Raw genomic sequence first — 14410 nt, forward strand, 5'->3', positions numbered from 1 at the left:
GGAGTAGGCCACACCCTGCTCTGAGGAGCCCCAGTCTGGGGGCCTAAGAAAGGTTGACCTCCTCCTTAAGAATGATAGTGATTTGTACAAGAGCTGGAAGGAGGAACCACCAAAGGAGAACTGATTCGGGTCTCCTTGCTCTATTTCTCTGCCTTGGTCTCTGCTGGGCTCACTCACCACTTTGGCTTAACTGGTAAGAGTACAGAGCCAGAGTGCTGGGTTTGAATCCCAGATTTTCTACTACCTGGTGAGGTGATCTATGCAAATTACTCCCTCTGTGCCTGGGTGTCCTCAATACTGCGTGGAAATAGTAACACTGCTTACCCCATAAGCTTGTTCAGTTCATATTTACAAAGCACTTAGAGTGCCTGGAACATGCAAGTCCCGTGTACATGTTTGCAATTTCCATCAGTTCTCACGTTTCTGCCATTCTTTTTCTATACGTTTAATCCTTCCTTTTTTGCCTCCTGTCCTGTCACCCTTTAGGTATCTGTCTCTTGCCTCGGGACATGCATGGACATGGCCACATGGCCATATCGGTGCCATTAGAGGACTCATGGTTTGGGGTCTGGCCTATGGTGGGCAGTATGTCCCGGTAACCAGCTTAGCTAGGAATAACTAGGCCTTAGGCTTCTCAGGGTAGAGTACACTGGTACATTCAGTTGACCTGTCTCTTCTTCACTGGTGCCTGGAGAGCCTTTTGTAGAGATTACTTCAGCATGCACAATCTAAAACCCAGGTTCCTCCAAGGGCAATCAGGGTCGCTCTGACTGCCCTGGTAGTCTGGGTTCCCACAGGAAGGATGGTATCCCAGCTTACTCCAAAAAACCATGTTTGCGATCAGCAGTGTGTTATAAAAACAAGGCTCAGTGGCCATCAAGGAACTCACACTGTTCCAAAGAGACCCTCATCTGTCCACTGTTCCCAAACCTTAGTCACTGGACAAAAACTGCTCTTGAAAACTGCCCATATCTGCATTCGACTAATCATTTTTCTTTAAATAATAATCTTTCTTTAAATCAATTATATCAATATGCTTAAAAGCTAAATGCATCTCATAGAACAGCACCCATAAATTTCTGAGTTTGCTGTGCTGCTTGGTTTTCTGTTATGTAAAAATGATGTGTAAACACAGTTACTAAACTTTAAAATGTTTGCTGTATATCACTGGCAGAGAGTTGTGCCATGATTTGGGAGACATCTAACTTCCTGCCACAAATGGGACACTAAGATCCAGAGAGGGGAAGGGACCTAGATAGGTCACATCAGGAGATCCTAGGCTTCCTGACTCCTAGTTCAGAGTTCCAGCCCCCGAGGACAGAGTGTCCCATTACTGCCATCCTTAGTGACATCGAGGAGGAGTGATATTGGGAGCACAGCAAAGGTGGCCTTTGTCACCCTCTTGCCAGTTGCAATTAACTAACATTACTCATCTAAATAGGGACCATTGCATTTACCCCTTAGACCTTAAAAGGGTTTCTGGAGGATGTTAGTGGCCAATGTCTTTTAGCTGAAGTAGGAATTATTTTTTCTTGGAATGTATTTCCTTGTGTCAGGTACAGGTAGTCAGGTTTGTCTCAAACTGGTCAGGTCCAGAAGCAGCCAGGTGGACTTGGTGGGGAGTGGTGCAGGCAAGGGAAACAGAATGCACGGACAGGGTGGGACAGTGGTCCCTGCAACCTGCAGGCCCTCTCACACGGGGCCTCAGCTGCGGGGCCTTGTGCAGCTGGTCCTCCCGTCTGGGCCCACTGCCAGGCAGACTCAGGGGGCAGCACAGCAGGGAGGGGCAGCTGCTTCTTTAGCTCCAGGATCCTGGAGACCAGACAGGAGAAGGACAAAAACCATTGAAAAATGGCTGAAGGGGAGTCTTTTCAACCACCACTCCACTAGGAGCCCCCTCTTTGCTCCCCTCTGCCCCCTCAGAGTGTGGGATAAAAGTGAGGTCTATCAGAAAACGCCCAGTGAGCCCAGCAAAAGTTAAGCCAGTTGATGTCTTTCTCCCCAGAGCAAAACGTATTGTGCCTTAAAAACATAAAGCTTTGGGATGGCCCTTAGGTCAGAGGAGACATGATTCAAAATAAACCACATATACTATAGAAATGGGGAAGAATGTAATTAATAAAAACAAAGAAAGAAAGAAATGAGGAAAAATATGTCATTTTCTGAGTCCCGGCTCCACTGACCCACTTCCCACCCCTCCACACAACTTCGGTAGGTTGACGGCTTCTCCTGGCCCAGGCCCCTTGACCCCAGCTAGGGCCTCAGGGACCTTCGGGCCTTTTCCAAAATTTCCTCCCTGATCTTGGGGTAGTTGGGGTGCTCCCTGAGGACCTGGAACAGAGAGAGAAAGGAGTGCAGGATCAGGCAGGGCTCCCCGCCGCTGGCCAGGCCTCCCTGCCAAGGCTGCCCGCTTACATCGTGGCAGATCTCGATGGCCTCCACAAATTTCTTGTCCTTCAGGTAGTTGAAAGCAAGTCTGAAGCCTACCAGGGACATGGAGAGCATAGATGGTGGCACCCTGATGACCTGAGAACCCCTCTGTTCTCATAACAGCCAGGGTGCAGGCCTTGAGTTCCGGGATAACGGCAGGGGTCCTCCTGCCCACCTCCCTCCCACACCCATTCACACGCACCCTGGCTGGCTGCCTTACCAACGGCAGGGCTGGCGTGATGGCTGTACTTCCAGGCCAGTTTGTAGTTGGTGACTGCATCCTTGTAGGACTGCTCCTTCTCCATGATGAAGCCCATGTACTCATAGGCCTTGTAGCAGGACTGCAGGGAAAGCCAGTTAGAGCCTCTGCAGAGGGGAAGTCCCAGCTGGTTCCCTGAGCCAGGGTAGGACTGGGACCAGAATCAGAAGCAGGCAAGAGGCAGACATGAGCTGCCATAAACCAAACTGCCAAGGGACCCCGGGGGTACCTGCACCTGTGCAGGAGGCCAACTGTGTGCCTTCCTCTCAGCTACCTGGGACGCTGGTGTAACCCCTTTACCTCCTGTCCCACCACTCCCATTCCTGGCCTGCTCTGACCTGCAAAAGTCCCTCCAGGCTGGAACCTGTGAACCTTTCCCATCTCTCTCTGCCATGTAGTGTTCCCTCCTCTGGACATGTCCCGCCCCCATGCACCTCCTCTTACCTGGTCCATCGCCCTTGATCCCCGTTCCTATTTTGGCTCCCATTCTGTTGCCCATGTGCCCCTCTTGGCCCGCCTCTTCCTTACTAGTTCTTATTCTGCACGGCCTCTGCCTGCAAAGCCTGCTTCGCCCTCCTGGAGTAGCCAGAGCACTCTCTGCAGCCTCGCAGCCCCAGTGTGTGCCCCCTTGCCTTGTTGTATCGCACACAGCGCTGCAGCAGTTCCGAGGCGAGGTCGAACTTGCCGCCCTGGCAGTAAATGTCGGCCAGCAGGAGCCAGCTCTTCTCCAGGTCATCAGCCTCACTCAGCATCCAGGGGGCCTTGGCCAGGCGCTTCAACTGCATACGTGCCTTGGGGATCTGCTTCAGGAACACGTAGGCTTGTGCCAAGGCCAGCAGGGCAGGAATGCTCTCCTTCTGCACACCAGGTGGGAGGTGGATGTCAGCACACTTTGGTGGTCAGCCTCTGCCCCACTGCCTACCCATGCCCTCTAGTCCCCACCAGCCGCACCTCAGCCTGCGCTATCTGGAGGAATTTGCCCAGCGCAGCCTCCATGTTAGCCTTCTCCCTGGTGGCCAGCTGGCAGAGGCCCTGCAGCAGCTGCAGCTGGGTCTGGCTGGAGGCTGAGTGTGGGTGAAACTCACACAGCAGTTTCTCGGCAGTGCTCACACCCTGCTGCTCCAACTCCTTTTTCTCCGTGTAGCTGCAGGTATTAGACCTGGGTGTCAGATGCAGGCCGGTGGCCTGCCCCTGTGGCCCTCATGCGGCTTCCACCCAGGGGCTGCGGACTCTCCCTAATTTCCCCAGGGTTCCGTCCCTACCCCCACGTGCCCTTACTTGATCTCAGCCTCCTGGTTCTCAAAAGCCTCTCCGCCCACAACCTCATTGTCTGGATTCAGACAGATCTGCACCATGTGGTAGATGGCACTCTGGCTCCAAGTGCGGTCCTTACGAGCCTTGTTCAGGAACTTTAAGGCTTCGTTGGGCTGCCCTGTGTACCTGTAGTGGAGAAAACACCAAGAATCGGTGAGGGAAACTAAGGCCCAGACAGGACAGGGATATACAAGGGCCACTTTGTGAGTCTCCACAAAACAGAGGCTGGATCGCTGGTTTCCCAGCTCCCCTGGAGGAGACAGGGGTGTCGGACCTGGGTGTCAGATGCAGGCCAGTGGCCTACACAAGTGGCCATCACCTGGCCTCCATCCAGAGGCTGCAGGCTCTCCCTGACTTCTGAAGGTTGCACCCCCACCCCTGTGGGCCCTCACTTGCTGGGCCCAGGTATCCTGGAGACAGAATTTCGGTTCCCTTTGTGCAGAGCAAGGCCTAGCCTAGCTGCCAGCAGGGCCTCCTACACAGCTGCCCTCAGCACGCCACACCCAACTCACCAGCAGTAGATACCACTGCAGTAGTTGAACCCTGGTTCCAAAGGCACCCGGCTGGATACCTTCTTGGCCAATTCAAAAAAGGCAGGAATGTCTTCAAGTTTACCACTTCTTCTTAGCAGATCAATTAATTTATTCAATACCAAAAAATTGTCTAAAATAAGAGACAGAAATCTCCAAGCTGAGATACCCAGTAGCTGTATCATGTGTGGGTGCTGGGCCCCTAGGAGGAGCCAAGATATACTGCCCATCTGGGCTGGCAGGGGCATTCCAACAGCTGGAGTCTCCACTGGTCTCCAGAGTTGTGTAAAGAATAATAATTATGCTTAACAATAATAAAGAATAGCAGCTAACACTTATATAGCACTTATGTCGTACCTGGCCTTAAGAGCTTTACCTATATATTAACTGCAAGATTAGGTAGGCACTCTTATTGTATCTGTTTTACAGATGAGGTCACTGAGACATAGAGAAGTAATTTAACAAAAGTTACACAACCAATAAGTGGTAGACCAGGACTCAGACCCAGGCAGCCCGGCCCCAGGACCCATACTCCTCACCACGGTGATCTGCTGGGCCTGTGAGCACATTGCCATGTGCCTCCCAGAGCTCCAGCCTGAGCCTCAGGTCTGGCCCCTTTCCCCAGCAAGAAGGGGCAGTTTTACACTGCAGTGAATGGGGATGAAGCTATATAACAGGGGAGAATTTCTAGTCCCCTCCAGGTGGCTGTGACCTCAAAAGAGGACTGTGTCGAGCCCCAGGGGCTGTGACTTGGGGACAGACAGGCTGTCCTAGGTCCAGTGCCAAGTCCTTGAGACCAGGAACTGGCCCTTGGACTCGGGAAGGGCCGGCACGTTCCATTGGGCCTTTATCAGTTTCCTGCTTCTCTGGAACAATCAGGGAGGAAGGGGCTTCCTCTGCCCGGTCAGGAAGGAGGGAGAGGGCCCACCCTTCTCTGGGAGAGCAGCTTTTGCTGAGGGAACTGATGCAGGCAGTCTCCATGGGCGGAATTACCTGGCGCTTTCTCCAAGACTTGGTGGTAGAGATTGACGGCTGCGTCATGTTCCTGCTTTCTAAACATCAAGTCAGCCATCAGCTATCAGAAAACACACAAGGCTCCAGATTTCCCAACAGTGGCAGCTTGCGTGGGTACAGGGGGAGGCGGAGAGCACGGGGGTGATGGTGGTAAGAAGGGGAGGCAGAAAAGGACATGTGAGGCCACCTCCCTGGGCCTTGGGAGGAGCTGCCACAGGAGAAACCTGAGAGTTCCTCAGGCCCCGCCCAGAAGGTGAGGACTGCCCAAGATGGGGAGCAAGGAGAGTTGGGTTGAGGATGAAGGTGAGGCCAGGGGTAGAGACCAGTGGGGCGCTTTGACCGCCTACAGGGGAAGCCTCTCCACCCATTCTGAGAACTGCCAGGCAGCAGAGGTAGAGATGAGGACCCCTCCTTGCTCTGCAGGGGCTCAGCTTCTGCTCCTGGGCCAGCCCTGGAGGAGGTCTGAATGACAGGGAGCAGAGAGGCAGGACGGGGGAGGGCTTTTCCCGAAGCCCCAGGAACCTGTCCCACCCTTGCCGCCACCCACAGTGGATGTGGTCTCCCCCGGAGTAAATCAACCTCACCCCACCTTAGACTGGCCCAGGAGGTTGATGCTGCCCACTGCCAGCCAGCCCACCCCTTCCTGCTAAAGGGCAGAGCAGGTGCAGCACTGAGTCCTCTCTGTCTGACAGCTCCTCAGAGGTGTGTCAGTGAGGCGTCTGAGGCTGTGGGGCTAGGAAGCAGCCCACATCTGGTCACAGGGACCCTGGGGAGAGAGGGAGGGAGGGAGCGGGTGCTGGGGCTGCCTACCACAGAAGCAGTCTCATGGTGCTGATCAGTCTGCATTAGGATGGCACAGTGCTGCTCGCACAGGTCCAGGTGCCCCTGGAGCAGGTGGAGCTGCGCCAGCTCCAGCATCACCTGGGACAAGGCCGGATATAATAAACTAAGAAACACCATGGGAACCCCCTGGGATTGTCCTTGACAGCTCTCTCCCTCATATCCACTTCTATCAGCTCTGACTTCAAAATACGTCTCAAATTCCCCGAGTGAAGGCCTCTGGCCCTCCCATTCTCCTACCCAGTTCTCCAGTCATGCCCTGCGTCTTACTAACCTCTGAGTTAGGCCAAGCTAACACATACTCATCCTTCAGCTTCAACTCTGGTCTCACTGGTCTGAGAGCCTCTTGCCCCAGACTCTGGGGCAGGTACCATTCCTCCGAGTCCCCGTGGTGCCCTGCACCCCCCTGCCAGCAGGTACCGCATGGCATTAGTGCTGCCTGTGTTGTCATCTACATGCCCTTGCCCAAAGGTAATCTGTGGGCAGTGACCAAGCCTTGCCCCACTGTGTGTCCAGAGCCTGGCACAGTACTTGGCACATATTACCTTAGGTATCTGTTAAATGAGTGAGTATTAAATGAATGAATGGATCTGTCACTAAGCTCTTCATCTACTGTGTCAGCATGAACGCCAACCATGGCTCCCTTACCTGGAGCCACACCTCCCTCACAACTCTAGATCCTCTCGGAAGCTCAGCCTGCACTTCGTACCCAAAGTGCCCTGGCAGCTACAGCCCTCATCTCCCCACCTCCAAGGGGGACTTGAAGATGTCAGACTAATGTGACTTCCAGCAATGTCTTCCCCACTCCATCCTCCACATTCGGCTGTCCAAGGTGAGACCTTGCTCCAAGGGCTGCTGCAGGCGAGGCTCCAGGTCAGCAGAGGCAGGCACCTGACCCCAGGGGCCACTGCTAGCTGGCCTCCCATGCCCATCATATCTGTGACTCCTCAGGAATAATGGAGAAGGAACTGCCCCAAGCACCTGGTCAGGGAGCTCAGCAAAGATTGTGCCCTGAGAGAGAAAGCAGCCTCCTGCTTTGAGGGCCACTCACCTTATTGTCAGTGGGCAAGTAGGAGAGGGCATCCTTATAAGACCGTACCGCCTTCTCATACTCTTTCTCTGCCAGGTAGTGCTCCGCAAACTGGATGCAGATAGAGGCTGCCAGTTGCTTCTGGGAAGGGATCATTTCTGGTTGCTCCAGTGGAACTCGTTTCAGTATCCGAGACTGGAGGTCCAAGGCCTTGGGAAACCGATCAAGCCAGGATCAGAAACTCAGAGCCTGACACACCAGTTCACAGGAAGCCCTAAGCTCTTAATTCAGAGCCAGAAGCATGAAAATTGACACCTTAAGTGCCCTTGGGCAAATTTGGGTCACTCTGAATAGGCAAAGCCACTGGCTGAGTATGTATGAGGGAAGCTGGCACTGCCTCTGGGGAGTAGAAGCGAAGGCACTCAGACAAAACTTACCGAGTTTTGTTTCACAAAACAAAACTTTTGTACTTAGCCAGTCCACCTGCTTCTATCAAACCTTGAGGTACGGTGCCTAATTCACTTCGCTGCACTACAGGCTAGAACTAGCACACAGTAGGTGCTCAAGGCACACAGTAGACTGTTCTGTATGCTGTCCTGCTGGGAATTTGAGGACACACCCACAAATATTTACCACACAAAATGACCAGGTGAGTAAGCAGAGAACAACAGGGCAAGAGGAAATGATGATGCCAGGGTAAGCTGCAGGACGTGGGTAGCAATCAGTACTTGGCTCCCCAAGGGTTGAAAAACACAATGGGCACCCAGCGGTAAAAAAAGGGGGTAACTCAGCTCAAGGAGCCAGGGAGCAATGGGAATCCTGCGGTAAACAAGGGGGTAACTCAGCTCAAGGAGCCAGGGAGAGGGAACATACTCTAGAAGGAGAGAGCACCCTCTAGGAACAAGTTTGAGGTCACACACCTGGGGGAAAAAAGAGAGGAAGATGTGAAAGGAATGGCTGGGGGCTCTCGGATCAGAGGCAGCCAGTGCGGAACGCGCACGGGCTGGGATAGGCCCAGACCTCGCTCAGGTCTTTGCTCCGTCACTTCAGTCAATGACAGACCGCACATAGGATGCTGGTTCCATACAATTACAATACTGTATCTTCAGAGTATATTTTCTATGTTCAGCTATGTTTAGATACACAGATACTTCTCATGAACTACCACTGCCTGCAGTATTCAGTAGAGTAACATGTGATGTAGGTTTGTAGTCTTGGAGCAGTAGGCTACACCAGATAGCCTAGGTGCGAAGTCAGCTGTACCATCTGGGTGTGTGAAAGTACCTTCTATGATGTTCACACAACAAAAGCCTATCCCTGCTGATAAGCAACACGACTGCTGCTGTGGTTTGAACGTGTCCCTAAATGTCACGTGCTGGAAACTTCATCCCCAATGTGGCAGCGTTGAAAGCTGGGGCCCTTGAGGGGTGACAGGATCATAAGGCACCTGCACTCATAAATGGATGAAAGCACTAACATACTAATGGGTTATGACGTGAGTGGACCAGTGGCTTCATAAGAAGAGTGTGAGAGGCTGGAGCAAGCATCTTAGCACGCCCGGCGCCCCCGCCCGCCACGTGATGCCCTGCACTGCACTCTTTACGGAGTCCCCTTCCCCCAAGTAGGAAGGATCTCACCAGATATGGCCCCTCCATCTTGGGCTTCTCAGCCTCCAGAATTCTAGGAAATTCATAAATTACCCAGTTTCAAGTATTCTGGTATAAGCCAACAGAACACAGACTAACACAACTGAAGCTAACTTTGAGCACATTTTTCAACCTCCTAGAGACTTGTCTGTTACATGGGACTGTCACAATGCTTATCACAAAGGGCTACTGTGATTATTCAATAAGAAAGCAAAAAGCCTAGAGAACTATAGCACAGAAGGTAACCAAAAGCATGGAACTATTGTCATTGTCATCATTATTATCTCTACTATCACCCTTGAGGACAAAGGCACTCTTACTTCCTGCCTTCCCCAGTCCAGCCCAGCTCAGAGTGAGTTAGTACACAACCACTGAACGAACCAAGATGGGAAAATAAGTGAAGGTGTTTTTGTTTGTTTGTTTGAGATGGAGTTTAGCTCTTGTTGCCCAGGCTGGAGTGCAATGGCGCGATCTCGGCTCACTGTAACCTCCACCTCCCGGGTTCAAGTGATTCTAGTGCTGCAGCCTCACAAGTAGCTGGGATTACAGGCCTGAGATACCATGCCTAGCTAACTTTGTATTTTTAGTAGAGATGGGGTTTCACCATATTGGTCAGGCTGGTCTCGAATTCCTGACCTTAGGTCATCTGCCCGCCTCTGCCTCTCAAAGTGCTGGGATTACAGGTGTGAGCTACCGCCTCCCGCCTAACCTAGGCCCTTTCTTAAGGAAGAGGTCAGGGACTTCCAGACCTACAGTGCTCTCCTCCCTCCTCTTCAGCCCCCATCGGCAGATGGCAGATAAAGAGGTTGAGTCCACTTGTCAATTACCTTTTTCAAAGTTTCTGTCACAGCTTCTTTTTTATGGCTCTTGTAAACCTTTGCCAGCAAAAGCAAGCACTTAACATCATTCATCATGGATGGGATGTCTTGGACTGTTAAATGGAAACTCAAATCAGTGTTAGTTCACTGGCTCCAGGGAAGCTGGTTGGGTGGGGAGGGCTGGGTTCAGGATTCCAGCTAATGGGGAGTTGGGGAGGAGTATGCCTGCTCCAGATGCTAGCAATGAGTTAGAATGCTGCCTCACCAATGTCATGTTCCAGTGCCTGCTTCAAAACTTCTTCTGCTTTATTGATTTTCTTTAACTTCAGGAGCAGTTCAGCCAGATCACAGCACAGAAAGTCCTGTCCATTAATCTTCTGAGCAGCCTCATAATACTCGGTTGCCTTAGCGCAAACAATAATCATTAGCCTCTGGTCTGGTTCTGCGCTTTGGTGCCCGACACCATGTTTCCCTCAGCAGCCACCACGCCAGCGTGTCCCTCCAGAACACAGAAGCCTAAGGTGAAAAGGCGCTCCTCCTAGCTGGCACATGTGTAAGCCTCAGCTTGAGCAGGTGTGGCTAGCGGCAGAAAGCTGCTGAGTTCTTCCCTTGGTACCCCATTCAGCAAGGAGCTGAGCGGAAACTCAGCCACTCTCCCCCCATCCAGAGCTCCCCAGTCCCGCACCTTTCCTGTGGAGGGTGGCCCTCCCCACCCCTTCACGCCCCAGCCCAGCCTGACCTCAGTATACTGGTGGGCCTTCACATAAGCTTGCCCAATTCTGCTGGCCAGGGAGGCATCCTGTGGGTTCTGTCTATAGGCTTCATCATAGACCTCCAGGGCCTTCTCGGGCTGGTGAAAAAAGTATCTTTGGATCTTCTCTTCTCTCCCACGGGAGAAGTGAGCCTGGGGACCACTTGGCAAGGTTGTGAGGCCTCTCACTCACCTCCAAGATGCTCATGAAAGCATCACCCAGCAGCAGGCTGGTGTGGGGGCCGGGCAGATGTTCACAGAGCTCACTGTAAGCAAGAGTAACCGAAAGCTTATCTCAGGCTCACACACCCCTCCTGTTTCTGAAGTCATCTCCTTCACTTCCTTCCCACTGATTCTGGCTGACATTTATTCATTCACCAACCAATATGTATAGAAAGCTCCCTGCGCACGAGGCACTCTATTAGCTACCTGAGTCAGGCTCCCCACACCCATCTCTGTAGTTAGGCCATGGCCAAGCCCTCTATCTGTTCCTCTCACTCCACCCCCTATCCCTCCAGATCCCTCTCCATGTCACTCTTTCTAAAACTCCAATCTGGCCGTGTCTCCATACTGTTCCTGGTTTCCACCGCTGGAGAGCCTTCCCTACTCCCTCAGCACCCCCAATGCCCACTTTAAATTGCTTAGATGAAGTTCTGCCAGAAGAAAGGGATGAGGAAAGTGCCTTGGAGGTCCCAACACCAAATCATACAGAGACAGCAGCTTGGAGCTTCAGTGTGTCTTCCCTGAGAACCAGGCCCAGTCTCCCACCAAGCAGGAGTGCAAACGGGGGAGGGGGAGGCAAGCAGGATTCAGGGCCAATTCAATTCTATATCCTCAGAACCCATCCACAAGCAGGGCTTACTGGCCTTTCATGTTCAAATGGTAACCCATGGACAATTCCATACATTTATTAACTACTCTCCAAGGATACATTCTGGAGACCCAGGTTGAAGAAACGCCATGTGAAGGAAACACTCCCTACGATACCATCAGAGAAGGAGCTGGCACTGTGCTGCCTGCGGGGCTCACCGGTAGCAGCCGATGTAGAGGTGCCTGTCTCTGAGGGTCTGCAGGTAGATGCTAGCCATCTTCTCTCTGGCTTCCATGTAGCATGACTGCTTGGACGTGATGTTCCTCAGCATGTTCAGTGCCACGTCCACATTGCCCTTGCTCAGGACCAGGTCCACGTTGGCAATGGTGATGCGGTTCTCCTCTGGTGTGCCGCTGAACTCATTGATGGTGTCCTGCATGACCTTAGTGGCCTCGTGCTAAAACATGGGAGTCAAACAGACCTTCTGCTAGATGCACAAGTAGACACTGGGCAGAATCAAAGAACCTGGTTCCTGGGCCTGCCCTGGGCCTCCAGTGTGCCCCAATCCCCAGGGAAGACAGCATGGCATTTCTTACCAGCTCCCCATTCAGCCGGAGGGCCTCCACCAGTTCCAGTAAGATGGATGCCCGCTGGCTGGGCTGCACAGAGGACCTGAGGAGCTTCCTGCTCTCTTCCTTCTTCAGGGCTGGCAATTTGATGACCATTTTCAGTGTCTTTACGGCCTCTGGATAGTCTCCAGCCTTGTTGAGGGCCCTGGCCTTTATGAGGTGGTACAGCGGGTGATCTCGGACCTAGGGGGAGTACAGCACAGCGCGAGGCTCCAGTTCCCTCTGCTGCTACTGCTGCTCACAGCGGCCAGGTCAGAGAAAGCCTCAGGAGCCCACCAAGGCTACCCCTCTTTGGACTAGCAGAAAGATCTGCTGGACACAACTAGCCCCCGAGGCTACTCTCCGAAGCAAACGGGGTCTGCAGCTAGCTGGGCTTTAGGATGCGGGGAGGAGGACAGGGCGCCCACCTGGAAGTTGTGGCTGACACCCAGCTCTAAGCAGTGGAAGCACATGCCAAAGTTGCCCTGAGCCAAGTAGATCTGGCACATGAGGAGATGGGCATCCACGGAGGTGGGGTCCAGCTCCAGGCAACGCTGCAGGGTGCTCTGGGCATTCTCTAGCTCTCCTAGAAAGAGTACACAGACCTCTACATGCGGGCTCCCCAGGGACTCCTAAGGCCTGACATGCACAGGCAGGTGAATTTTACATGTCCTCTTCCCCAGAAATATCCAAAGTTGAGTATTTTAGCCAGTTTTGTTCTGCTTCACTCAGGATCCATTCTAAAATTAAAACTACACAGTTGTTTTCTTGACTTGGACAAAAGCCAGGAAACTCAAACCTCAGTGTAACGCCCTTCTTGTCTCTGTAACCCTCAGGGAGATAGCTAAGTCACTTCACTGCTCCATCCAGAAGCTCAGGGGAACACATTCAGCCTCAATTCCCACACCTAAAAGCAGAACAAAACCTAGTAGTAACAGCAACTGTTAGCTCTGTGTTTGACACTTGCAAAGCACTTTAGAAAGTCTGACTATTTGCCCAGTCCTGCAAGGTTGGTGCTACTGTTCTGGTTTTTTCAGATGTGGAACCTGGGGCTCCAGTGATGTAAGCCACTCAGCTTGGAAGGGACAAAGTTGGTATTTATGTCCAGGCCCATTGGGTTCCTGAGCTTCAATGATGAACTCCCTGGCACTTGGGGGCTGAAGGGCCTCCCTGCATAGGCTGGCACTTACAGGGTGGTAGCAGCAGCCTAGGGGTGGGGTGTGGTGAGTTGGTAGGGGCACTCTCTTCCCTTGCAGTCAGGTCTCTCAATAGCTCCTACTTGGGATCCATAACCTGGTGGGTAAAGGAGCACCTGCTTCTGGGTCCCAAGCTTCCCTGCTCCTTCCTACGTGGTGTGGAAATGTGAAGAGGTCACAGTGGCAACCCACACAGCTGGAGACCTTACTTTGGGCCCAAATCTGCTGACAGATGCCAGCACCCAGGGGAAGTCGTCTCACCCTGGCCTTGTATCCCGGGTACCTTGAAGCTGTGGGAAACCTGGCACCCAAATGAACAGAGGGAGGACCAAGGATGAAGACAGGAAAGCTCTCAGCAGCGGGCAACCCACATGATGCAGTGCCAGCAGACCAACACATGGCCACAGTATTCTGATCCCTTTGGACACCCCCAGAACACCAGAGATCAGCCTGGTTTTTAGGCAGGTAGGATGCAGTGAGAGGCCACAGGGAGACAGTACTTCGAGGGAGGGCTCTGTGTTGGAGAGGACAATGAGCACCCATGGCAGGATTTCCCTCTCCTCCCCTCTCTCTCCAGGGTCTGGGCCTTGAGACGGGAGAAGGTGAAAGGGCCCCGGAGGCTCTGAGAGCCTGACGGAGCAGGGTTCTCACTTCTCCACAGGCCTTTCTGGATGTCTTTTCACCACTGCAACCCTGCCACCCCGGCATCACTCCCTGCTTTACCTTCTTCCATAGCATCACCATGTTCTAGCAAAAAACAGCATGTGCTCCCTCATGGAGCCTGCATTGAGTTGTCAATTTCCCCTTACTAGAACGCAAGCTCCATGAGGGAACTTTTGCCTATTTTTGGTACTACTGTATCTCAGAAGAAATTCAATAACTATTACCTGCACAGATCAAGTCAGTAAATCCACAAAGGCCTGGGTGGGAGAGACCCCTGCTGGTGAGAGGTCAGGAAGCTTACTAGGGGACGGAGGCTGGGAGTAGGCAGGCCTGTAGGGGCATGTGCCTGTGCATCAGTGTGTGTGTGTGTGTGTGTGTGTGATCCCAGGCAAGGAGCCTGTGTGTGTGTGGTATGTGTGTGGTGTGTGTGTGTGTGGTGTGTGTGTATGGTGTGTGTATGGCGTGTGTGTGTGTGGTGTGTGTGTGTGTGGGGGGGGTGT

General features: G+C 52.8%; 1 protein-coding gene across 3 annotated transcripts in view; it reads right to left on the reverse strand.

The window, feature by feature from the left end:
* Positions 1–2144: 2144 nt before the first annotated feature.
* The window catches only part of TTC21A (tetratricopeptide repeat domain 21A), a 29758-nt gene continuing 17492 nt past the window's right edge, over positions 2145–14410 (reverse strand). For all 3 annotated transcript variants that reach the window (XM_037731291.1, XM_037731290.1, XM_037731289.1), the window contains 17 exons: positions 12480–12637; positions 12040–12255; positions 11662–11900; positions 10826–10898; positions 10621–10731; positions 10147–10285; positions 9891–9994; positions 7439–7627; positions 6358–6468; positions 5527–5608; positions 4516–4666; positions 3968–4129; positions 3641–3833; positions 3322–3546; positions 2651–2771; positions 2416–2483; positions 2145–2331 (listed from right to left, as the gene is read on the reverse strand). In XM_037731291.1, the coding sequence (XP_037587219.1) occupies positions 2254–2331; positions 2416–2483; positions 2651–2771; positions 3322–3546; positions 3641–3833; positions 3968–4129; positions 4516–4666; positions 5527–5608; positions 6358–6468; positions 7439–7627; positions 9891–9994; positions 10147–10285; positions 10621–10731; positions 10826–10898; positions 11662–11900; positions 12040–12255; positions 12480–12637 (2420 nt within the window). In that variant the 3' untranslated portion in view covers positions 2145–2253. The remainder of the gene's footprint in view (positions 2332–2415; positions 2484–2650; positions 2772–3321; positions 3547–3640; positions 3834–3967; positions 4130–4515; positions 4667–5526; positions 5609–6357; positions 6469–7438; positions 7628–9890; positions 9995–10146; positions 10286–10620; positions 10732–10825; positions 10899–11661; positions 11901–12039; positions 12256–12479; positions 12638–14410) is intronic.

Source organism: Cebus imitator, unplaced genomic scaffold, assembly GCF_001604975.1.
Source record: "Cebus imitator isolate Cc_AM_T3 unplaced genomic scaffold, Cebus_imitator-1.0 Scaffold391, whole genome shotgun sequence".
NCBI lineage: Eukaryota > Metazoa > Chordata > Mammalia > Primates > Cebidae > Cebus > Cebus imitator.